General features: G+C 41.6%; 1 protein-coding gene across 4 annotated transcripts in view; it reads left to right on the top strand.

Annotated features, from left to right (window-relative positions):
- The window catches only part of LOC119787628 (gamma-crystallin M2-like), a 52,311-nt gene extending 27,256 nt beyond the window's left edge, over positions 1-25,055 (top strand). Inside the window, exons 1-3 of one of the 4 annotated variants that reach the window (XM_038291608.1) lie at positions 5,741-5,881; positions 24,057-24,299; positions 24,719-25,055. In XM_038291608.1, the coding sequence (XP_038147536.1) occupies positions 5,756-5,881; positions 24,057-24,299; positions 24,719-24,997 (648 nt within the window). In that variant the 5' untranslated portion in view covers positions 5,741-5,755 and the 3' untranslated portion in view covers positions 24,998-25,055. Of the gene's footprint in view, positions 1-5,740; positions 5,882-6,475; positions 6,719-7,084; positions 7,419-23,439; positions 23,516-24,056; positions 24,300-24,718 lie in introns of those variants that run through there. The other 3 variants (XM_038291600.1, XM_038291623.1, XM_038291629.1) reach the window with 3 other exon arrangements.
- The last annotated feature ends 2,148 nt before the right edge of the window (positions 25,056-27,203 follow it).

The following is a 27,203-nucleotide window of genomic DNA, read 5'->3' as shown; positions in this document are numbered from 1 at the left end:
ACTGTACTCCCCCTCCCCTCTCTGAACTGCTGAGTGAGAGTGAAGGGAGGGAAACAGCGATACAGAAGTCAGAAACTTGTGAAAGAGGTAAAATGGTCTGTCGGGATGCTGCCTATTTAAAACGTCTTTGTTGTCAGTTCACTTTCATATATAGAAACTGAATCTTTTTGGTTTAGTCATCTTAGTCTTGTACGAAAGAGGATTAGGGCCACTGGAAAAAAAAAAGTTAACTGATTTTTACATTTTTTTTAGTTTAACATGGGTAAAAAAGTCAGAATTCTGACTTTTCTCAGAATTCTGACTTTAATCTCAGAATTCTGACTTTAATCTCAGAATTCTGACTTTTGTCCTCAAAATTCTGACTTTAATCTCAGAATTCTGACTTTTTTCTCAGAAATCTGACAGATGATTAATATTTCTAATAAATTTACAGTGTTTTTTTTTTTTTTTTTTTGGGGGGGGGGGGGGGGTACTATACAGATATATAAAAACAAGAAGGTCTAACTAAAAAAATAACCAGAATATATGTTTAGAGTAAAGATTGACTAGTGTTTACACAAGCACACAATTTCATATCTGCTGAGCTTGCTGTGCAAGAAAATGTAAAATATACATATAAAGAAATATAACAGGAAGTACTGCTAAAACAAACTAAATGTTAAATAATGTAGATATTGGTTTAAAAAATTCTTCAGATTTGGAAATTTGGAAGGAATACATAATTTTGAAATTAATCAACAAATCTGGTAAAAAATAAATAAATAAAAAATAAAAGTTGCACTTTTTTACTTGAGGAATTTGTTGAATAACTTCATAATTATGAGTTTAACTAGTTGGAGGTAATGCTACACTTCTCTGCTTCCTGTCCTGCTCATAAAAGGTAAACATTATAAACCCACCATTCATTTTCTACACTATTTGGAAAACACAACACAAATGTAATATAACAAAATGTTAGCATCAAGCCATAGCCATGTCTGTTTTAGAGACTAGCTCTCTTGTTTTAATGACCTGCTCCTCCATTTATAAGGGGGACCCCTCGGGCACATCAAAAGTTGCCTAATTCTGTAATTTTTCACCAATATGTCACTGGCCATCTCAAACAACTCACATCTTTATCAGTGAAGCTGAATGCTCCACATCTCTACCTTCATGGTGACCATCTACATTAAGATCCAAAATTCTGAGATTAAAGTCAGAATTCTGAGAAAGAAGTCAGAATTATGAGATTAAAGTCAGAATTCTGTGAAAAAAAGTCAGAATTCTGAGAAAAAAGTCAGAATTCTGACTTTTTCCTGTATTAAACTGAAATAAAATTTAAAAATCACTTAACTTTTTTCAGTGGCCCTAATCCTCTTCCGTAGTCTTGGGCTGATCACTCATCCAATATTTAACTGCTAACTTTCTCTAGATGTTTGCCACGCTAGCCAAAATGTTATTTTTTTTTATATATCTCATTTTAGTACAATGCCACCACCAACTAAAAGGCTTAAACAGCAGTAGGACTTACTCAGATTTTTAAAAAAGAGAAACGTCAGTGTGAGTAACAGTCACCTTACACAACTTGTGTTGAAATTAGCCCGGTCTGGGATTTTTTATTTTTTGTGTGGTTTTGATTCGCCGAAATGGACAGATGTTATACCTGCCGCGCTCCTGATCGTTAGTTAAAACCACAGGGAGAATTAATTTTAATTCTTAGCAGCGAACTGCTGCACAACCACTAATTTACCAACTAATTAACTTCTGCACCTTTCTTTCCTCAAATAAACTGCTGGCTCCTCTTTTTAGACTATAAACAGATTAACACAACATTGACAACTCTGTAGTTTTCTCTGTTCTGTACTGCAAACTGGAATTAAAGACGCCATTTCTACCAAAGGTCGGGACAGACTGGCGCACCAGCACCTCCTGACCCCACTAAGGGACAGGGTGTACAGAAAATGGAAGGATAGATGGATTTCTACCAAAGATTTAGAATGCGTTTTTGAACCAGATGCTTCAAAGCGCTCTGTCCATAATTCTTCACCACACTGTCAGTTCCCTCTGTCAGTCAATCTATATAAATTCATTTTTGACCATTATTGCAAGTTTGACAAAATAAAACATATCAAACTTTGCACTTCTGTGGCCTACTGAATTGTTTTTAATCCAACTGAAATATTTGATTTTCTAGTGCGTATGCGGACACTAAATATGCCAAGGGCTGAAGCCCTTGAAAGACATCTCCCTTTGCTTAATAAAAGACTCCAGTCATTTTGTTTGGTGATATGCTCACATCTTATGAACAAATGCATTATGTAAATTTTAAATGCATTATTTTTGCAAGACACATTTATAAAGGAATAAAGTAAAAGATTAAATAGCCTTTTTTTAAAGTAGCGTACTTAAGACATGTTTCTGTTGAATATTTACGAATCTCAGATTTCCGACATGTGTCCCCCCCAATTGTAAACATATTCCTACGCCCTTGACTGTCAGTATAGATGGTCACTCTTTTACCATTAGCCAATTTACATGCAGCTATTAATGCTTTTATCTCTGCCAATTGGGCAGAGCACGGTTGGTCAAGGCTCACCGACTGCACTTTGGTATAGGTGCCGTCGGGGTCAAGTCGGACTATTCCATATCCAGCTTTATTCCGTCTCACCTCTGATGCATGATCCGTCTACAAAAAGCGTCAGATCAGATGGGATTGGATGATTGTACAAATCCTCCCTTACCTTCATGAAGGTGTCCGTCTCCTGGAGACAATCATGGGGCTCACCTTCTGAGGGCAACACCATTCTTGTGGCTGGGTTGATTGTGGTACAGCATTGTATTGTTAGGTCAGGTCCTGAAAGCCGAACTTCATAACCTGTTCGACGAGCTTGGGTTATCACAAAGCGTGGGCTTGTGAGCAGTGCATGTAATTGATGTGATGTATACAAAATAACAGGGTGGCCCATAGTAATAACTGAGGCCTTTTTATATGCGAAGGCTGCTGCTGCCAAGCCCTGGTAGCAGGGAGGCAGGCCTTCTTCGACACCATCCAATTTTGTGCTATAATAAGAAATTGGCTGTTTACCTGTGGGGGTGTCTAATTCCTAGGTTTCAGAGTTTTAGTTCAGGGGAAAGTTTAACTCAACCCGAACTAAGTTTTTCTTTTATTTTTTGAGCATTAAAGTGTACCTCCTATTTTTCATTTTTGCAAAGCGGTCAATCACCAGACTGTGACTCAGCTTCGAAAGTTCTTTCTTTTCAACTGATAAAATAACAAGATGATGGAGCCTGTCTTTTCCCATTGTGCACCTCAGCCAAGTGTGGAGCCTTCTCAACACACTGAATGACCTTTCACAACTACAGCTGTAGACTGGGATGGTGAGGGAGATCTGGATGACCTGTGTGGGGAACATTAAATTGTTATCAAGCAAGTTCAAAACACACTGCATATCCTTGATGACAAGGCTTTCTTTTTCAACCATAAAAAGCTTTCAAAGCATTTTGAATTAAATTAAAGTTTCTTTACTCCAAATTTGTCCTGGGGATTATGGGACAACTTCACTTGTCTAGGACCATCATGCTTTCCCCCTAAGTCAATAATGTGCCCTTCTTGTTTGTGGACGCTGGTTGTTGCTCCCTCATCACCTTCGTGGTCCTGTCTCTCCGGTCCTTCATCTGTCTCTTGCCTGTCAGTCTCGCTTCCTCCTCCCTTTCCTACTCCAGCACCTTGATTCTCATTCTCTACAGCAAACATTAAAAAACGTAAATTTATAATTATGTAAATATCAATCATATTGCTAATAACGTTCCTAATGTAACTGGTTAGCTTAAATCTCTAATTCATCACGGGACCTTACCTCCCTCTCTCTCATCTTGTTTTACTGCTTCCCTGTCTCTGATTCATGTGAGGAATTTCCTGATATCCATCTACAAACCAATGCAGTACTTTTCAGTTAGTAGCCTATAAATCATGTGGTTTCACTGGGAAAATAATAAAATTGACAGGTAAGAAACGTTACCAGAACTAAAAATGCGTCGCGGCCGTACAGTGTCCCATCTGACTCAGTTGAGAGCAGCGTGTTAGTTTACCTTCAGTTAATGGAGTGACATGCGCTGACGTGGGAGCACTAATACATCCTCAGTTTGGAGTTAACAACACACTTGCTGCGCATTTGAGTAGAAATATACGTCTCCTCCCGTTGGAATTATCTAAATTGATGCATTAAAAAAATGTATCACTGTTGCAAATATTCATGAGATTTATACTGGGGTTCAGCTCATTTATACTGGGGCACGTGCCCCAGTAAATGGGGTCTGGCGACGCCGATGCTCAAAAGCACTCCACCTCTACCAGACTTCAAAACATAGTTTAGAGCCACAGGAAGAAGAAAGTGAAGTCCCCCAGACTGATAAGTTGTGAGAGTGGTGGGAAAGTCTCAGTTCTGACTTTTGAAGGAGGCGGTCGCAGTTTCCTGCTGCTCCTGCACCTCCCTACTCTGTCCCTGCTTTGCTGTGTCTTTTCTGAGCCCTCTCTTCATATCACCCAAATTCAAAAAATTGATCTGGTCAGCTTGTCTCTCAATGCAGTTGGTCAAATTTTCTCTACTGGCGGTTTTAGAGTTAACCTATTAAAACACATGTCCACCAGTCATTCATCATTACTGGTTCATAGCTAAGCTCATTGACCTTTCTCCATCACAGATTAGATGATGTCATCAACCAGGGTGCTTATGACAGAAAGCTATTGTAGTGCGTCCACAAATTATGCTAGTTTTAGCAGCAGGTGGATCTGGTGTGATAAACCAACTGCTGACGATCGATGCATTCTGTTTGGAAGAGGAATATTTTAAAGATGCTGAAGGAAACCACTGCTATCGAGATTTAGAGCAATTAAACTTCTAGCCCTCCCTATATCAAATACGCCAGTTGAAAGAGCTCTTTCACAAGTTGCTCTGCTTAAAGACGAGTCAAGAAATTGAACGGGCCTGCCAATCCTTTCAAATTTGATGGATGTGCGAACTGGACTAACACGGAATGGATGGACATCAACAGTGATAATTTACTCGTAGATTATGATATACGATTAACTAGAACTGGAGTTGTAGTTAATGGATAAGACATTCAAAATTGAGCGTAAAAGAATTGAATTTTCTTAGTTGAATACTTATAACTATATGTAGAATGTATAGCAAAGCAGACAGTGGTACTTTTAATTACTTTGTTAATAACTGTGTATAATTCATTAGACGGTTGGTAAAAAATACACTCATATAATATGCTTCAAACTGTAATAAAGATCTTAAAAGAATGATGTATTTGAGTATTTTATTTTTTACACTACGACTTGGAATTATGGGTAATCCAGAGCGTAGATTATAACCATAACCGTTATGTACAATGTGTTAGCGACGAGACAAAAAATCATGGTTACGTGGTTTTCATGATGATTCTCCTGCTTTTTCTGGTCCTTGATTTGTTGTTTCTGACTAAAGAGATCCAACATTTGTGCTCCAGAAACTGAAAGTTTGTAGATTTTATTATTACTGGTCTCTGTATCTCTGTGTATTCAATAAGGGGTGAGTGTATTCACGTGGAAAGTTGTCTCACTTTCTATAATGTTCTTAATGTTGGTGGTAGGATTCAGGTGACTTTGTTGGTGAAAAGGTTGAAAAACTTCTTGTAATGAGAGCAACAGCTAAAGTCCTGACACCATTATTGTTAACCCTTTCAAAAAGGCTTTGTGTGACACCCAACCATGGGCTGAGTCTGCACTCTCATGCACAAAGCCATCAACCTCAGCCAGGTGTATAAAAGCTGGGAACCTACAGGTATGACTGCACTCAGCCTCTTCCAGCTCCACTCCGACAACATGGCCCCTACAGACATGAACATGATGAGCAGGGTAAGTCCACACAGCCATTAATATTCCTATGCTTTCAGGGTTGATCAGTTCAACAAATATTGTGGGTCCTGGTTTAGGATGAAACCCAAAAAAACATTGTCATCACAGAAGTTAAGAGTGATTGAGGTCTTTTCAGTTTGTTGGCCAATTTTGTGACCACTTTTTCTCTAATATTTTTGCTGCTGTAATACGATAATTTCCCCATTATGGGAAAATAAAGGGATTTTCAATTTTCAATTCTATTCTATTCTATTCAAACTGCCATGTTCACAGCAATCTAATAGTAAATCTGTGAGTATAGCTCAGAGAATAGGGACAGAATCAACTGGAAATGGCTAAATAATATTTTAAATAGTATATTTTTTTAAAGAAGGATTGTAATCTTTCTTGAAGACGGTTTAGATGATAGGTTAGAGAGACCAAGATTTTTATTGTGTATCTTAGTGTATTCTTGCTCCACTTTGGCCTTTTCGATCACCTGATTCCTGCTGAACAAGACAGACTTCTCCGTAAAATGTGTTAACATAATTGAATTTATCATCAGGAATGACGCAGCCTGACTTTCATCATAAAAATGTACATGTTTCTCCTCAGATCATCTTCTATGAAGACAGGAACTTCCAGGGACGTTCCTATGACTGCAGCAGTGACTGTGCCGATTTGTCCTCCTACATGAGCAGGTGTCACTCCTGCAGAGTTGAGAGAGGCTGTGTCATGGTCTACGATCGCACCAACTACATGGGTAACCAGTACTTCATGAGGAGGGGAGAGTATGCCGACTATATGAGCATGATGGGAATGAGCGATGGCATCAGGTCCTGCCGCATGATCCCTATGGTAACCAGCTATTTTACTAAACCACTCACAATACAGCATATGTAATCTTCATGGTAACTACTCAGCTTACATCACTACTTTGCCCCCTGGTAACCAGACACATTTAAACTAAAGTGTTCCTCATGGTATCCAGGGAGACTTTTTGCTGGGATGTAACTGATACCTATAGATGTGTTGCATGTATATTGAAATATTAAAGTAAGAAGATATGTTAGCGTCTAATGGAAGAGGAGAAAATTACTTTTGTTCTAGAAGCACTCTACGTATATTATGCCCATTGTTTTCATTTATTAGATGTCTGTTACTTCCTGACATTTAACTTACTAAATAGATATGAACTCACAAAATATTTTCTTCATCTTCTAGTATCGTGGCTCCTACAGAATGAGGATCTATGAGAGGGAGAACTTTGGTGGCCAGATGTATGAGATGATGGACGACTGTGACAACATCATGGATCGTTACCGTATGTCCAGCTGCATGTCCTGCCACGTGATGGATGGACACTGGCTGATGTATGAGCACCCCCACTATAGAGGCAGGATGATGTACATGAGGCCTGGAGAGTACAGGAACTTCATGAACATGGGCATGAGCAACATGAGGTTCATGAGCATGAGGCGCATCATGGACTCCTACTACTGAAACATTTGAAGATGCAAAGCTGAGAAACATTAAAGAATTCTTTGTTTCTTTAAAATCTGTCAAGTTTTCTTAAGTTGTTGCACAAGATCTAGTTTAAAACTACATGGGGGTAAAAAAAACAAACAACACAATTTTAAGTCTTCTTGAAACTGTGTAAAAATAAATCCTTAAAAAAACTACCAATTTCATTTGAAATTCTGGGCATTTCCATCACATCAAGACTACAACAGTTGTTTTAGAGACAAAGAATTGTTTTAACCATGTCTACCCAAAAATTAGCATTGAAGCCAAAGATTGAAGCAACATGAACACACCTTTCATAAATTACATTGTCATTCAGTAATACAAACATACACTTTCTAACTTCCTTAACTTACTTTCTTCTTTTGAAAACTAAAACTATAAACAATCTTGAAGGTATCTGATAGTATGTTAAGCATAATGAATCAGGTAACATCTCGTTATTAATCACACAATTTATCAATGATTTTGGAACTTCCCTAACATTGTTTAATCTATAAAGAATTCAGTGTGGCAATTGGGTAGGTAGATTTATCTATGGTAACCAGCGAGTCATGAAAATTTTCAATATGACAAAAGCAAAAAATAAATAAAAATAAATAATTTTATAATTTCAGACGAAAATGCTTACATACACAAAAAGCTGTTTTTTTAAGAATAGAATATGGGGGTATTTGACAAGCAGAATATGTGCACATAAAAACAAAAGCAGGGAGACTGCCCTACACCATGAGTAATCGAGCACACAAGATCCACCAGCTCAGGAAGGAACTGATGGTCCTGAGGCGGCAGTTTAAGCAGGCAAGAGAGGAGGAGAGGGGACCTCTCTCAGAGCTGCGCAACATACTTCGAAAGAAGCTCCTGACTTTGAGGAGGGCTGAGTGGCATAGGAGAAGAAGGAAGGAAAGACCCAGGAGGCGTACTGCCTTTCTAGCAAACCCGTTTGGGTTTACGAAGCAGCTGCTGCGGCAGAAACGTAGTGGTCAACTTACCTGTTCCAAAGCAGAGGTCGACCATCACCTGGCTGCAACCTATGGAGATGCATCCAGGGAGCAAGACCTGGGAGACTGCCAGTCCCTGACTTCGATGGGAGGGAGCCCAGCTGGAAGAAATCCAGAAGGTAGTCAAAAAGGCAAGATCAAGCTCAGCCCCCGGACCTAGTGGGGTACCTTACAAGGTGTACAAGAACTGCCCAAAGTTACTCCACAGGCTCTGGAGGATTTTGAAGGTAATCTGGAGGAGGGGAAAGGTTGCCGAGCAGTGGCGATTTGCAGAAGGTGTATGGATTCCGAAGGAGGAAGGGTCTACAAACATCGATCAGTTTAGAACCATCTTCCTGCTCAGTGTTGAAGGGAAATTATTCTTCACCATTGTGGCAAGGCGTCTAACTGACTACCTCCTCAGGAACTCCTATATCGACACCTCGGTCCAGAAGGGAGGGATCCCAAAGATACCAGGGTGACTGGAGCACAATGGCATGGTCACTCAGCTGATCAGCAGCTGATCAGCTGGAGAAGGGAATCATCACCAGATGTACCATTTCAGTGATACTCTTCGCACTTGCTATGAACATGCTGGCGAAGTCCACTGAGGTTCAGTGCAGAGGGCCCCTAACCAAGTCTGGTGTCAGGCAGCCGCCCATCAGGGCCTTCATGGACGACCTGACTGTGACAACATCAAATGTCCCAGGGAGCAGGTGGATCTTGAAGGGGCTGGAAGAACTGACCACCTGGGCCCGCATGACCTTTAAGCCCGCTAAATCGAGATCCCTTGTGCTAAAGAGAGGAAAAGTCACCAACAAGTTCATCTTTACACTTGGCGGCACCCAGATACCATCCATCACAGACAAACCGGTGAAGAGTCTGGGGAAAGTTTTCAACTGCAGCCTGAGAGACACAGCAGCCATCAACGCAACCAATCAAGATCTGGAGGCTTGGCTAGCCACGGTGGACAAATCAGGTCTACCTGGCAAGTTCAAGGCCTGGGTGTACCAACATGGCATCCTTCCAAGGATTCTCTGGCCCCTCGTTGTGTATGAGTTCCCGATCTCCACGGTTGAGGGCTTTGAAAGGAGAGTCAGCAGGTTCCTGCGGAAGTGGCTGGGTCTACCGCGGAGCCTGAGCAGCATCGCCCTATACGGAAAGAACAACATGCTGAAGCTCCCATTCAGCAGCCTGAATGAGGAATTCAAGGTGAGCCAAACTAGGGAGGTGCTGCAATACAGAGAGTCATGTGACCCAAAAGTCTCTCAGGCTGGTATCGAGGTCCGGACGGGGCGGAAGTGGAGGGCGGCAGAGGCTGTGGAAGTGGCGGAGTCACGGCTGCGGCACAGGACTCTGGTGGGGACAGTGGCTCGGGGAAGAGCGGGCCTTGGTAGCAGCACAACACCTTGCTGCGGTAAGGCAAAGGAGAAGAGGAGGAGAACGCTGCTCCAGGAAGAAGTGCGGGCAGCAGTGGAAGAAGAGCGGGCCGGCAGGGTGCTTGGAATGCGGCAGCAGGGAGCCTGGATGCGATGGGAGCAAGCAGCAGAGCGCAAAGTCACGTGGACTGAACTGTGGAAAGCCGAGCCCCAGCGCATAAAATTCCTTGTCCAGGCTGTATACGACGTATTGCCAAGCCCGTCTAACCTGTTCTGTTGGGGGAAGGTGGAGTCACCAGCGTGTGCCCTGTGCCAGAAGAGAGGGACCCTAGAGCACATCTTGAGCTGCTGTCTGAGGAGCCTGAGTGAGGGGCGCTATCGCTGGCGTCATGACCAGGTCTTGAAGGCCATAGCGAGCACCATCTGCAGTGGAATAGCCCACTGCAAGCGCCTCCACCCATCAAAGAAGACTATCTCCTTCATCAGAGCTGGAGAAGGACCACCAGCTGTTGCCAGGGTCTCTTCCTCTGGCCTGCTCACAATGGCACAGGACTGGGAGCTGATGGCAGACTTGGGGAAACAACTGAAGTTCCCAGAAAATGTGGCCATAACATCACTAAAGCCAGACGTGGTGCTGACCTCAGCAACATCGAAGCAGGTTGTGCTTCTGGAGCTCACGGTCCCTTGGGAAGACCGCAAAGAGGGCTAAGTACAGCGATCTGGTGGAGCAGTGTCGGCTCAATGGGTGGCAAGCAAGGTGCGAGCCCATTGAGGTGGGATGCAGAGGGTTTGCTGGCCAGTCCCTCTGCAGAGTGTACAGCATGCTGGGCATCACAGGGGCAACAAGCGAAGGGCCATCAAGGAGGCAGCAGAGGTTGCCTCGCGGTGGCTGTGGATCAGGAGAGGAGATCCGTGGGTAGGGTAGCGCTACCCGGACACAAGCTGGGATCTGATCAACCCTGGCTGGGTCACCTGGAGGAGAGTGTATGATGTTTGAAAGACCCGAAACACTCTATGATACCAGGTAATATCACTGATGATGTGTCCAGGTTGCATCACTAGTGGATGTATGTACAAAGTGACAAGCAGAATATGTGCACATAAAAACCTGCATCCAATGGTAACTTTAAGTTCATAACAACGAAACTGTAGACTTAGTACCAGAAGTCATTCAACAAATAAGATAATCATAGATCTCTAAAAGACTTTTAATAAGAACACTTCTCCTGAGCACTAATCCTTCAGTTGTGCATACCTGCCGAGAGTCTGCTACATTAAGGTCCATCACAAACCACACAGTTGGTAGGGTGAGTGGACCGTCCAAATTATTTCTTTTTCCATCTAAGGGAAGAGGCCATCCCATTCTCATTTACATCACCCACATACAACCCAGGCGCCTTCCACAGTTGTGATTGTGACTTCATTTTGAGTGACACTTGATAGTTAAGGGTTAGTGCTTAAGGGGTGGTTTGGAATTCAGTCTTGGCGTGCTACAGGGAGGGAAAGTGGAGCTTCAGCTCCTCTGGATGCTAATATAAACACCTAAGCACATCGGGGCAGGTAACAGCACACCTGAGACACTTTTTGCCAGAGGCTGAAGCTGTCAAAGATGGAGAGAAAAATCAATGGGAGGAAACCTGTACAATTTCAAGAAAGCGGTTTTGTTAACGCCTGCTGCCAAAGATATTTTGTCTTTTTATTCAAGGGCTCAGCTGCTAGAACCCTGGACTTTATGCACCCCCGGAATCACACTACATTTTGTAGAAAGTAAACTCCCCGCTGTGCCTTTTTAACCAGTGCTTCTGCGTCCTCTGGCCCATTACGTTCACTTTGTGTGCCCTCTCCGCCCTCTTCCTAATGTTTCCATTGACTTCATTAATGGTTACCCTGTACTTTAATCTAACTCTGTCATTCTCACAATAGTCGACATATTCTCCAAAAATTGTTTACTTCACCTCTTCTAAAGAAACCTTCCTCTGCCAAAGAGATGGGCAACATTCTTGCTTAGCAGCTTTTCCACTTATAATGCATTCCACAGACATCATATCTGACAGAGGTCCCCAATTTGTTGCCCAATACTGGAAGTAGTTCTGATCTCTGCTAGGAATCTCTGTCAGCCTGTCATCTGGTTTCCACCCTCAGACAGATCGGCAGACAGAGAGAGCCAACTAAGAGGTCAAGACCAAACTGCCTGCTCAATTAGCCTTATCCCACTAGATGAACATAAATTTTCCATGGGTCGAGCATACCATCAACTCCCTGCCCTATATCACCAGTAGTCTCTCTCCGTTTATGGAATCCAGTCTTCACCCTTCAATAAAAGTATTTAAAAGGCCATTCAACCTGACTATCAGCCCTGAGATGCCAACAAGCTTAGACAAAGCCTAGCAGGAATTTTGTCGAATATCCGAGGTCCAGTCACAGCCACCAATTGTCATCGCCCTGTTAGGACCAAAGTACCAGGTGGGACAAAAAGAATGGTTCTCTACCCATTGAGAGCTGGAAATTGGTTCCTTGGTTCATTGTCCCTTTCCTATCACTATAGTGGTGAACCCGGTGGCTCTACGCCTTGGACCATGAAGATCAATCCCAACTTTAATGTGTCCCGGGTCAAACCTGTCAAGACTTCCCGGTCCGGGCTGTCCTCCTGACCTCCTCCACCCTCCCGACTCATTGACGGTGATCCCGCTGACACTATCCTTCATATCCTCAAGTCCTGAAGGAGGGGCAGAGGCATCCATTACCTCATTGATTGAGATGATGACGGCCTAAGGAATGGTCCTGGATCCCTGCTAGGTTAATTTTTAATAAAGACCTCATCAAAGAATTCAATAGAGCTCACCCTAATCAACCCAAGAGGTCATCTGGTATCTACCCTGGAAGAGGACGTTCTGGCACTAATGCTGGTTTTATTGAGGATTCAACACACTTGTCAACCCCGTCCTGATTCGAATAAACCTTCATCTGATTCACCTGACTATATAACCAGCTCTCAGATGAGTCACTAGTGCCAGATTATTACAGGCCATCGATGAGTGTTATCCAGGATTCCTGTATACCTGTGTGCCTGGCTGCCTGATCCAGAATGCAACAATAGAAACATATACCTCTGTTTCTGTCTGGTCACTAAACTGCTCAATCTCCTTTCAGAAGTTCCAGTGGCTGATTCTGATGAATCCCTCCTGAACTGCAGCAGTTTCACATTACAATAAACTAATAAACTCTCTCAATGTTTCTGGTTGATTTCTGGGTCTTCCGTTTTCTGATCATTACAAAATGATGGACATAACTGAGCAGCGTCTTCAGCGTCTCTTTCACTTATCAAGCTAATTAATAAATCAGACTCTCATATGGTGCCTTCCAGAGCCCCTTTGGTTACCATTTTGTCCGATGTTGTGACACTGAATCCACATGGTCCTCATGGTGTTGTCACATCACAGTCAGCAATATGTTCTTATTACTCATTACTGTTCTTATCAGCACTGTGTTTACTGAGTAATTCATCATTAACACAGGTATTCTTATCCACAATACATTAATTTTAACAAGTTGACACTAACATCTTTAAATTTCAATTATCTGTTTAAAACCCCTGTTCAACATCTTTTCATTAATCTGAAAATTACGGCTCTTATTGGACTAAAGTGGGACAAAATAAGACTGACTAAACACAGCCCAAGTTTCAACATTTATTTCTGGACTAAATCAAGACAGACTGACCAGATTTAGCCTAAGAACCGAAGTCTAAATGACATCTGGTTTTTGGGGGGCTTATTCTTAAGACCTGCAGCCCAAGTTGTTGGCCCTCCTGTCACGAGACTTTTTAACATGTCCCTACAGCTACCGTAAATCCTCTAATATTGGCCTGTATTCCATTAGCAGCCGGGTCTCTAATAATGGCCGGTTTTGCTGTCGGCGGGGGTAAATCATGGCCGGACGCTAATACAGGCCGGGGCTATAATTGGAACCAACAATGTTCCTGGGCAGTCCTCAGCAACCTGTGATAGTAACATGCAAGTACCACAGGGGGGCAGTGTTTGCTAACCAATCCAAGCCGTTAGCATGGTAAGCCCCATCCTTAGCGCAGACAGGAGGCCGGATTGTTTGGTTTTTATGACCGGCTGTGATGCCAGAACAGTTTCCATTAATTTTTTTTTTTTTAACTTTGTTTGGCCAAGAATCCATTCTGTGTCTTTTTTTTGTATTGCTGTGCAGAAAAATAGCAGCTGCTGGAAGATGTCTGAATAATGTTCTGTATACCGTTATGGTAACTGCTCTTTTTCAATAAATGAACCTAGTATTTTATAGGTTTAAAGATACACAAAATCTGGTTTTTATTCCTTCCACTGGTAGTCTGTTTTGATCAAATAGAAATAGAGGCCTGCCTCTAATTCTGGCCTCCTTCCAATAATGGCCTGGACCAAGATGCACCTAAATGAAATAAAGGCCCCGGCCTATATTAGAGGATTTACGGTATATGAGTTTTCCTCTGACAGGAAATCATCTAGTCTAGAGTTTACTCTCTTTAAAGTTGGTTCTGCATCTGACCACGCCACAAAGGCACCCAATTATGTCATTAATTAGACAATAAAAAACCTATCTTTTTCCATGTTTATGGATGTGCTTTATATTAATTAAACAATAAACTTACTGTGAAATAAGAGAATAAGAAATAAAAGCAAGTAAAACAAAAAAAAAAGATAAAAACAGGTAGAAAAGCAAATGAAACATTTGGACCACTGATTTTAACTTTAACCTCTCAAAACCCACTGGGTTGCCAGCGACCCGGTGGGGTAATAGCTCAGAATGCATAAAATTCCACCAGTAAAATTTTTACCAATATGGAGAGGTCAGACATTGGAAAGCTTAGATTTTCCACAATTCAACCACCAAGATCATTTTATGGACACAGCAAGCACCAAAGCACGATTAAAAAAGATATAGCAGCATGTCAAATTGTAAACAAACAAAGCAGCCACAACTACATACACTATATTGCCAAAAGTATTTGCTCACCTGCCTTGACTCACATATGAGCTTAAGTGACATCCCGTTCCTAATCCATAGGGTTCAATATGACGTCGGTCCACCCTTTGCAGCTAGAACAGCTTCAACTCTTCTGGGAAGGCTGTCCACAAGGTTTAGGAGTGTGTTTATGGGAATTTTTGACCATTCTTCCAGAAGCGCATTTGTGAGGTCGCACACTGATGTTGGACGAGAAGGCCTGGCTCTCAGTCTCCGCTCTAATTCATCCCAAAGGTGTTCTATCGGGTTGAGGTCAGGACTCTGTGCAGGCCAGTCAAGTTCATCCACACCAGACTCTGTCATCCATGTCTTTATGGACCTTGCTTTGTGCACTGGTGCACAGTCATGTTGGAAGAGGAAGGGCCAGCTCCAAACTGTTCCCACAAAGTTGGGAGCATGGAATTGTCCAAAATGTCTTGGTATGCTGAAGCATTCAGAGTTCCTTTCACTGGAACTAAGGGGCCAAGCCCAGCTCCTGAAAAACAACCTCACACCATAATCCCCCCTCCACCAAACTTTACACTTGGCACAATGCAGTCAGACAAGTACCGTTCTCCTGGCAACCGCCAAACCCAGACCCGTCCATCAGATTGCCAGATGGAGAAGCGCGATTCGTCACTCCAGAGAACGCGTCTCCACTGCTCTAGAGTCCAGTGGCGGCGTGCTTTACACCACCGCATCCGACGCTTTGCATTGCACTTGGTGATGTATGGCTTGGATGCAGCTGCTCGACCATGGAAACCCATTCCATGAAGCTCTCTGCGCACTGTTCTTGAGCTAATCTGAAGGCCACATGAAGTTTGGAGGTCTGTAGTGATTGACTCTGCAGAAAGTTGGCGACCTCTTCGCACTATGCGCGTCAGCATCCGCTGACCCCGCTCCGTCAGTTTACGTGGCCTACCACTTCGTGGCTGAGTTGCTGTCGTTCCCAAACACTTCCATTTTCTTATAATACAGCTGACAGTTGACTGTGGAATATTTAGGAGCGAGGAAATTTCACGACTGGATTTGTTGCACAGGTGGCATCCTATCACAGTTCCACGCTGGAATTCACTGAGCTCCTGAGAGCGACCCATTCTTTCACAAATGTTTGTAAAAACAGTCTGCATGCCTAGGTGCTTGAATTTATACACCTGTGGCCATGGAAGTGATTGGAACACCTGATTCCAATAATTTGGATGGGTGAGCAAATACTTTTGGCAATATAGTGTATCTTTGAAAGCATCCAGAAGCCATTTTATAAATCCAACGTTTAAATGTTTACACTCCGTTTGTCCATAAGGGTCCACAGATTAAAAGTAATCTACCATATTAGTAATAAAAAATATTCCGATAACTGCCGATAACTTCTGTTTGTTGACATCAGAAAGGTTAGCTGGGCATAGCTTATTCTAAGCATCCTGCTAATATTTACTTCTAATACTTATTTCCTTGGTTGTTAGCCCGCGATGTTTGGTATGGTTCTTTAGATCAGACACCAGTGGGTGGAGCCATTCAAGCTGACACCAACATTTCAAAACCCCACAGCTCTGGAACTATTATAGCTATAGGTCTGAAATGTTCTGCATTTGTGGTTGACATGATATAGAACAAGTTTAATACAATGCCTTTTCTCAGAATGTCTTTATACTGTTCAAAACAGACCTATCATTTCCGAGGATGAATAAAACAACTTTGATTCATGTTTGAACTGATGCAGCTTGGTCTGTTTTCTACTCACCCAATTTTAATTAACTAGAGGGTATTAGCTTTCAAATAATGTATTGCATATGTAATTTGGGCTTACAAATAAATTACTAAGTTATTTGCTTTTCCATTTGGGTATGCAAAATAGTAGCCTGACGTAGTCCGACTCAATTCTAGTCAGAATATGAGTCTGATACTGCTCCATAGAGCTGTGATTATGGGGCGTGTTTCGAACGAACCAGGAAAAAAAATGCCTTTGCACTCAATTGGATAGACCTACAACCAATAAGAGCAACGGAGTGCGTGACGTATGTTAAGCGAGGCATAGTTGTTGTCCACAAAAATCAAAGCGTGCAATTGCACGCCTATAATAAGAAGATGAGACTTGATCGCGTTTCTCTGTTCCTCTTTTAAAATTAATTTGCTGTCGATATCTTCTAGAACAGACCTAATAGCAGAATCTACTCACCTAAACTCTCCAGCGGCAGCCATTATTGTTGTCACCCAAGCGCACATTGGTCACGTGGTTGATTACGTGACTGTTGGTCATCTGTCCATCATCGTATAAAGCCCGCCCTGACAATTTGATTGGATCGCCTGACAGTGGGCGATAATACTCGCGCTACTATGGAGCAGAGCCAGACCGAACTTCCCCGACCTCAAACTTTGTGGGCGGGACTAAGTTCGGAATGGCACCCAGGCTAGCAAAATAGGCGAGGATTACCCAAATTGAGGTGGGTTTTAAGAGGCAATGCAGTTCTAAACAGATGGGTTAATAACATTGACTCAAAGGAACTCCTGGGAGTGTGTTCCTGATATGTGGAGCTCAGGCACTAAATGTTGCTTCTCCATGTTTGGATCTAGTTCTGCATGCATAGTAGTAGGCTTGAACTAGACAGAGATGGCAAAAGTACTCACTTTCCGTACTTGAGTAAAAGTACAGATACTAGTGTTAAAAAGTACTCTGGTAAAAGTGTAAGTACTGATTAAACTTCTTTACTCAAGTAAAAGTAACAAAGTACAGGCTTGTAAATTTACTTAAAGTATAAAAGTAAAAGTAGAAACCACTTTTTTCATGCCGTTGCCTACATTTTAAATGGATGTCTGCCAATAGGACTAGATCTCCGTTGTGTTCATTTTCAATCATCTCGTCGTCCATGCTACTATGCTAACGCCACCGCCACCAAGCTGCAATGATTTGCCGCCAATGAATACCGCAGAATCTGTCGATTCATCTTGTAGTGGTGCGTCAAATGCAACGTAGATTCCCATCCAATTAGATTGAATTTGGTATTGATGACGTGAAAAATAATAACGGTAACTCCATTGAAATGATTCAAAACTAAAGTAACGAGACAATTTTTTAAAATGTAAGGAGTAGAAAGTACAGATATTTGTGTAAAAATGTAAGGAGTAGAAGTAAAAAGTCGCCATAAAAATAAGTAGTAAAGTAAAGTAAAAATATCAGAAAAATCTACTTGAGTACAGTAACGAAGTATTTGTACTTCGTTACTTCCCATCTCTGGAACTAGAAGACCTGAGTGGTCTGGAAGGTTGATACAACAAATCTGTTATGCCAGTCCATCTTAGGGCAAGGTGCTGATGTATTCAGTGCTTTATATATTAACAGATAGATTTTAAAGTCTATCTCTAAGCTACAGGGAACCTGTGGAAGGACTTCAGAACTGGACTGATCTGCTTGTCGTGATCTTTTTCAATGATCTGACCCACATGCAGAAAACCACTCAGAAGAACCAGGGGAAGGTTTAACAGGTTTGTTGAAAACTAATAGAGATGGGTCCAGTGCTGCTCTGAATGCTGGCGAACCAGGACTGAAAAGTGAAAGAGGAAGTTTCTGTGTTTAGTTCAGGCTCAGTGGGAAATTTGAACTTCTATTTGCAAAAGGCGGAAAAAGCAACAGGACTCACATTTCCAGAAAAGGTGTCTTTCTCTGAATCCAGTCGGTGCGGGTTGTTCCAGAAATTACTTTGCTCGTTGGAGGGCGGACAGGGTTTACTCAGGTTAAGGTGTTTCCTTGAGGAGTGGAGGAGCTGACTGCCACTTAGATTTCCTTTGGTACTTGAACGGTTCTTGTGGAGATGAATCTCCTGCTCAGTGTGAAGCTCAAACAATCCTTTGGGGAAAAGTAGATTCAAACCTCCAGTTTCAATCCCAAGCTCAGTTTGAAGCTCAAAATGAACAAAGACAAAAACAAATGTTAAGACTCAGGTTGACAAAAACTCAGTTTGACTCAGCAAAACTCAGCTTAGCTAGAGTACTCAAAACTGGCAAACACTCTGGCGTTGAGGTAGTGGCAGTCAGCAGCTTAAGAACACTCCATTAACGAGGTAACCCCTTGCAGGTGTGTAAGGAGGAGAATAAGAACCAGGCGCTGCCTGGTGGAGGAAGGAAGACAAACACACAAAAACACAGACCACACAGACTGGAGTCCTAACACCATTGTCGTAATGTGGTTTTAATCTACACTCTGGGTTACCCATACAGTAGTTCCAAGTCGTAGTGTGAAAAATAAAATACACAAATACATTGTTCTTTTAAGATCTCTATATTGGTTTTAAACATATTATATCAGTGTATTTTTTACCAGTCGTCTAATGAACCATACACAGTTATTAACATAGTAATTAAAAGAACCACTATCTGCTTTGCTATTGCTGTCGTGTTTAAACGGCTCACCTTCATGTTCAAATCTGGCATGTGTTATGTTATAAATACATTGGCTGATCCGAATGCTGGGTGCGATTGAAAGTAGGCTGGCTGCGGTTGTTGAACTAAAAGGTGCCATAGGATAATATCTTGGATGTGCACACTTGCCTCAAGATGGAAAAGCAAGAAAAGACTCGAAGGCTAACAGAAAATTCCTGTGCAGTGTGCTCTGAAAACAAAAAGTGCTATTTTGGATTTGGCCTCCCTCTTATTAAACCTCCCATGTATATTATGGTGGGAGGGCCCAGAACTGCCGGCTCCCCCCATCTACCATACCCATGAAAATCTGTGGATGCGTCCAGAACTATAGCGCCGGTAGATAAACTTCCATCTTGTCAAGGCCACAATGGCCTGTGGACATCGCTCATGGACAAATTGAACGCATTCATCATAACTACACAACTGATGCTCAAAATGTCAGATTGACTTTTATGTGGCTCCAGCCTCCAATGTTTTCCTTCTGCTGAAATGTTTGTCTTCTTTTGCCAACGGAAGTGTTCTGCGGCATGCATGGCCTCAGTAAATTGTTCCCCCTGGCAGCCCCCCCACCTACCCCATTGTATGTGATGTATGTGATGAATGGTTTGCACTGACACTGAAATCTCGATTACAATGCAAATTGTAGTTGACAATAAAGAAATTGATTGATTAAGTGTTGTATCACAAAAATTTTATTTTTTTGCCTTAGTAGTAACAATGAAGACGCCTATAGAGCCTCCCATCTGAGTTTGATTTCAGAACGAAGGCCTCTGCTGATCATAAATGAGCATCATTCAGTGTCATGATCTTGGCACAGATGACTGGCTTAATTACTCATTCCATTCACCTGTGTACTCTGCCCGTTTTCCCTTCACTGCTCATCTGATCAATTTGATCCTTCCTACCTCTATTTAAGGTGCTTGCATCCAGTCACCAGGGCCATTTTAATCTTGTTCTGGCTAGCCAGTGGTGAGAGTGTTTTTAGAGTACCTTTGTGCTTTTGATTTTCTGATCCTGACGTGTTCTGCATCTCAACCACTGAGTCTGCCTGTTCCCGCCTGATCTCAGTGGTAAGAGTGTTTTTAACATTACTTTAGTGTTTCTGATTATCTGATCCTTTCTGTGTCCCAACCACTGAGCCTGCCTGTTCCCATCTGAACAGTTTTCCTGAACTCTCTTTGGACTCTTGGTTTGTCTGACCTGGCTTCAGTCTCCTGGACCTGTGAGTTTGCCTGTTAATGATCTGATTCGTTTGCCTTACCTGGCTTTTGACTCCGGGATCCATGAGTCTGCCTGTCCTGATCTGTTTGCCTGATCTGTTTGCCTGATCTGGCTTTAAACTCCTGCATGTTTTCCAGGGGTGAAGCATCTGAGATAACCTGGGTGGCACCTGCTGCATCTTGTTGGCAGCCCACCAGCTGGATCCTACCTCGTTTTCTGGCTATGGACTGATCTTGTAAACCAGGTTAGTGAGTCATGTTGATAATCTTCCTCTGTTAGACTTATGTGGTCACTGTTGTGATTCTATAGTTAAATTCTATTCCCAGCCTGCTGGGAATTTATGTTTCTGATACTTTAAGAAGTTTATTGTCCTCCCCTGTAGGGGTGGTAAAATATCTTATTTAATCAGATATTATTTCAGCTGTTATATAGTGTTTATGACACACAGTCCTACTAACTGTGTGTTAGAACAATAGATGAAAGAGTGATTCGAGCACTAATCATGGTCAAACAGTTATTTCTGCACATACATGGAATAAATTCACCACAACTTCTGTTCAAAATATAAGATTTTATTAACAAAAATCATTCAGCTCCAAGTCAAACGTATTTCAGTTTAACACTCTCAACTAAGACTAGTAAAACTCAACTAAACCAAACTAACTACTATGTACAAAGAGGAAGGGGAAAACGGTTGAAAAACATATTACAGTTTAAGATGGATTCTGTGTTTGAAACCAAAGTTTATCTGGAAGAATTTGGGATATGATCAAATTAGCTTTTCACTAATTTTAAAGAAATTGGAATGTTTTCAGACCAATTCACAATGCAAATCCATGAGGTGAATAAAACATTATTTGGCCAAATAATGTTTTATTAAATGATTTGCTTAATCAAGAACCAAAAACCTTTAGTTAAATGATTCTTTACCCTCTTTGAAATAGCTAGCAGCGAATAGACATCAGGCTTCCACTAAATGACTCTTGGTCATACTTGGTAATGGAAATGTAATGAGCATTTGAGGAACACATAAACACTAATGTTATTTCAGTGTTTAAATCCTTAGTGAATAAAGCTTGTCTAAGCTTTAGCAACAGCTCAGCACACATTCCTGTAGCATAGCGTAGCATGCAGTCCATTCTTTAGCATCAATTAGCGTTGTCTTTACTCAGCAGTAAACACGCGATATGATTAGCATCATCAAAACACACATTGCTTGTTCTGTCCCTAATCATGCCAGACCTGCAAACCTTTTTCCATGTCCGTTTGGAAAGCTTGAGTTTTATCCAGTTTTGCAGCTCTGCAGTCAGGGGTTCTTTGTCTCAGTCTCACAGCAGGGGTCCCCTCAGTCTCACACCAGGGCATGCTCCTCATCCAGTTTGGCTCTGTAAGTTCTGAAACTCAAGAGAAATGTGTTGCAAAGGTTCTGTTTGCAGCAGTTAGGTTCTGAAGAGTTCTGACTCATCCTTGATGGTTCTGGGGATCTGGTTTCCCTGGGGCCTGGATCTCCACTGTGGGCCACAGTGGGCCCCAGCTTTGAGAGCAGGAGCAGAAGCAGGCTGGATCAGACGAGGGAGAAAAAGTGAAGAGAGGCAAAAGAGAGAGAATCCTGTGTGCTCTGTGGTTTTGTTCTGCCCTCACAGAGGGGGGGTGGTGGTTGGTCACACCTCTGTGACTTCCATGTGGCTGCTTTGGCTGAAAAAGGGGGGGCTGCTGAAGTCCCTAAGCTGTTATTCATCAAAGCCGCGTTTTCTTCTCTGGTCATCCTATCAGGATGAAATAGGGACACTGCTTCCCAATGTCCAAAAAGTATGATCATGGCATATGGCACAACATCACTAACCTGTTTCCTCTCTCCTGAGTGTCCTGCTTCAGATGCCATAGCCGCTGCAACTACAGATCAGTGTTTTAATCAATGCTATTTGAGTTATCCCAGTGTTTGTCTTGCCTTGAATACTGGGTCTCTCTGTTTTGAGTCGTGACATCCAGAGGTTGAGGAGGTAGAAAAGGTGCACACTATGGATGGCAAAAATGAGTCCTCCAGCGGTCTAGAAATCTTACAGTACCTCAATGTGGAGTACATATGGGTGCATAGTGTAGAGCAGTGGTCTCCAACCCTGGTCCTCAAGATCTACTGTCCTACAGATTTTAGATGCATCCCTGCTTCAACACAGCTGAATCAAATGAATGGCTTGAAAAGGCAATGAATCATTTGATTCAGCTGTGTTGAAGCAGGGATGAATCTAAAATCTGTAGGACAGTAGATCTTGAGGACCAGGGTTGGAGAACACTGGTGTAGAGGTTGTAAGGGGGCACCCTGGAAGTAATACAGAAGCAGTAGTAAGTTACACAGTAGCTGCTAGCATTTATTGAGACAATTCCATAAAAGGGAACTCCCTCTGGAGGCTAAAAGGGAGCCCCCTTGGAGGTCATAAAGGAGTTACGTTAAGGAGAAAGTATGAGTATTATTAATACCCCCACTACTTTGAGATGTTAAAGATCCCAAAAAGGGGCAAGCAATGAACAGCTTCCCTAACACCCAAAACTGTTCAGGACAGTTGAGGACTTGGCTTTTGGTGTGATGAACATCAATGCTTTATAGAGAAAATATTTTTAGATGGATTGGATGTCCAATCGAGAACTGAAAATGATTGTAAGGCAGCAATATTATGACTATCACTGCTATATGCAACGGAGATGGTTTCAAAGTAAATTAAGCTAATGTTTCTGGTCCCTGGTTTGTTGTTCCTGGCTTAAATAAATTCACGTCAGTAAGCCAGAAACTTCAGTGAGAGGTGAATGTTTTTACCAAAGATATCATCACACCATCAACAATGTTCTCGATGTAGGCTGACAGCTTGAAGGTAGGTAACATGTGACTTGATTTGATGGTGAACAGGTTAATGTATGGGGATGAAAGCAACTGCTGAAGGCCTCAAACCATCAATATTAACCCTTTCATAGAGGCTTTGTGCTATGACACAATAATGGGCTGAGTCTGCACTCTGATACACAAAGCCTTTAAACTCACTCAGGTGTATAAAAGCTCGCAATTCACAGGTATGACTGCACTGAGCCTTCTCCAGCTCCACACTGACAACATGGCCCCCACTGACATGAACATGATGAGCAGGGTAAGTCCACACAGACATCATGCCTAAAGATTACTTGGCTTTTAGGAATGCAGCAAAGATTCTGGGTCAGGGCTCAGGATCAAGCAGGGTTTTGTCAGTATTCGTTTTTATCTAATACCAAAGAATGGTTATAAAGCTTAACTAAAGGAGATATGTGTTCAGACCAAGCAAATGATAAATATGTGGAAACAGCTCATAAAACAGGGGCAGTATCAATACTAAAACGCTATATACTAATCTCAAATGAAAATGAGATTATATTTTTTTCAAGAAGAAGCATCTCGAAACTCTCTTGATGACAGTTTAGATGATTGGTTAGGAACACCAAGATTTACTATGTATATCATGCTAGTTTCTCTTGCATTGCATTGTCCAATCACCTGATTCCTGCCGAAGACAAACTTCACTATAAAATGTATTGTTATTTGAGAAATAACAATTGAGACCTTCTAAAAGCTTTTTCATCCGTACAGACATCTAAACTATAGTAATATAAAACAGCTAGACTTCATTGTCCTTCTTTGAACTTGTTCCTCCCCAGATCACCTTCTACGAGGACAGGAACTTCCAGGGACGTTCCTATGAATGCAGCAGTGACTGCGGCGATTTGTCCTCCTACATGAGCAGGTGTCACTCCTGCAGAGTGGAGAGAGGCTGTGTCATGGTCTACGATCGCACCAACTACATGGGTAACCAGTACTTCATGAGGAGGGGAGAGTACGCCGACTACATGAGCATGATGGGAATGAGTGACTGCATCAGGTCCTGCCGCATGATCCCTATGGTAACCAGCTATTTTACTGTACTATTATATGGTAGCTACTCTCATAACATAAAGATCTCCATGGTAACTACTCAGCTTACAGCGCTACATCTTCCACATGTTGATCAGACAACTACAGCTTGAGTATTCTTCATTGTAAACAATAAGAGTGCTGCACTGCTTCTTTGGCAACTTGCTGACTGATACATATGGATGTGTTGACTGGATATTAAAGCATACATGTGAAAATTCTTTTTGAGAAACATTGTATAGTGTGTATACTGTATATGACTGACAAACTATTATTTTCTTTATCTTGGTCTAGAAGCACTCTAAGTATATTATTTTTCAGTGTTTTTATTTATTTGATGTATGTGACTTCCTGATGTTTAACTGACTATATAGAGATGAACTCACAGATTATTGTCTTCATCTTCTAGTATCGTGGCTCCTACAGAATGAGAATCTATGAGAGGGAGAACTTTGGAGGCCAGATGTATGAGCTGATGGACGACTGTGACAACATCATGGATCGTTACCGCATGTCCAGCTGCATGTCCTGTCACGTGATGGATGGACACTGGCTGATGTACGAGCACCCCCACTATAGAGGCAGGATGATGTACATGAGGCCTGGAGAGTACAGGAACTTCATGAACATGGGCATGAGCAACATGAGGTTCATGAGCATGAGGCGCATCATGGACTCCTACTACTGAAAAAATTCACAAAACAAAGCTGAGAAACATTAAAGAATCGTTTGTGTCTGTGTCTTTAGAAAATGTGTCTTTCTTTAATAGTACAAAATGCACTCCGTAGTTGTAGGGGTATAACTTGGTGTTGTTATACCTTTTTAATGATTTCAAAATATACATTTATTTTGAAAAAAACTGCCAGGTTGTTTTAAAATACTGGGCTTTTCAGCTAAATTAATTTTATTTATTTTTTATTATTTATAAATCTATTATACAACTGCAGAACCTGTTTCAAAAATGTAAACAAAACAAACAGATGAAAAACTAGATTTAAAACAAAATAAGGGATTTCATATTACTCATATTAATTTGTTACATGTTTCATCAAAGCATAATTCTGCTTACTTGAAACACAGCTGCACCTTTTCTGCCATCTCAACTAACTGGAAGCTCAAGCTAACAATGATTTATCTTCAGGGTATCTTATAAACCTTATCTTATATATTATATAGTATATAAGCCCCAGTGCTCAGGTAGCAACACATTATTACATGCACAGTTTACTCAGGATTTTGGAAATTCTGTCACTTTAGTTTATCAAAGGTCACTCATCACATGTAAGATAAATAAAAACAAATCCACCATTACTTTTTAAGGAAGGAGAAAGTAAAACAGGAGGGGGGCAGTTTAATAGTCTGCCCTGACAGACATGAAGCTATTAAACCCTGAAAGGTCTTGCTGTCTGTTCCTCATGCTGTTCAAAGGGGCCTTTTGATATACGGCTATGTTCTAACGTTTCTCCTATAGTATTGCAGGTGAAAACCACAATATTCCCTGTCTCCCCAAAACAATTAAGACAAATAGTAGTATTCAATTCTGTTACACAAATTAAAAATAAATTACAACTTTACATTAATATTACAATTAATCAAACCAAGCCATTACAGCATTGGGCCAGACAAAGACATACAAATTTGACAAATGAAAAACAAATTACTGTACCTTCTGTTGGAGGAGGTTTATACAGTACAGCATTGTGTGTATACCTGTCTAGCCCTCAGAGTGAGGGCTAGACAGGTACACACATGCAATCTGATGCCATCTAGCCCTCTCTCTGAGGGCTAGACGGCATCAGATTGAGGACCAGTTGTTGCAAAGTGAGGACATTTTGCTTCTCCTCACAAGCTATTTCAACCCAGTCTCATGGGAAAATGTACCCCCACTACGTTGGTCCACACTGCAAAACGTAGTGGAGGTACATTAATGGCCATTTTTTTTGTGGTACTGTTACGTTTCTTCTGCCTATACGCTTTCTATTGTTTTACATCCTAGTCACGTGACTTTCAAGATTCCAGCTGGGAGAAGAAAAAAAATATATATATGGCCGACATTCGCTCATTGTTTTGTGGAAAGATTAATGACTTGAGTTTGTTTTTGCATTAAAATGAGTTTTGATTACATTTCTAGTGAGAAATGTATAGTTTGTTGCCAGAATATTTACTCAGGGAATGTACATATTCACTTGCTTGTTCGTTTCTTGCAAAGATTTTTCAAGATAATGTGAAACTGTAACATTTTGGTATAAACATGGCTGAGATTTCTCTAACTTTTAGTGGGAAAATCAATAATTTCAATCAGTTTCTGCATTTAAATGGGTTTTGATTACATTTATAGCGAGAAGTGTAGGGTTTATTTACATAATATTTACTTAGTGAACATACATAATCACCCGCTTGCTAGTTTTTGCTACGTTTTTCGGATCTCGTCAGGATTATGTGAAATTGCAACGTTTAGGCTGCTAACCATCGCCTAGCATCTAGCTGCCGCCCCGATTCAACATTGAATTCTTTGTGATTTAACTCCATCTGACGGATCAAACCCTCGCCACTGCGTGCGTTGCGTCTGAGGTTGATTTTCAGATCAATGCATTACGTCGTGGCATACGGGAGAAACTAATTAAACTAGTTTAAAAAAAGGATAATGGGTTAAGATCGGATGTGTTTTATTTGGAAATCTACCGGATCCTTTGTGCAATTAACTTCCTGTTTGGTGCGATCTCATTGATGGGTTTTGACCAGATTTTGACCAAAGAGGAACTAAAAAAAACAAAAAACAATTTGAATACACAACCAGCATATCTGGAATCAGTGACAGAGAGCGACTGGGACCAGAAGTTTATTAATTTCTCCCCACTGATTTCCATTCAAAATGTTTTCGATCCCACGAGCTC

This window comes from Cyprinodon tularosa, unplaced genomic scaffold (genome assembly GCF_016077235.1).
Source record: "Cyprinodon tularosa strain WSP-4 unplaced genomic scaffold, ASM1607723v1 ctg1081, whole genome shotgun sequence".
In the NCBI taxonomy this organism is placed as follows: domain Eukaryota; kingdom Metazoa; phylum Chordata; class Actinopteri; order Cyprinodontiformes; family Cyprinodontidae; genus Cyprinodon; species Cyprinodon tularosa.
The sequence above is the reverse complement of the archived record's forward strand: the minus strand, read 5'-3'. Positions and strand labels throughout refer to the sequence as shown.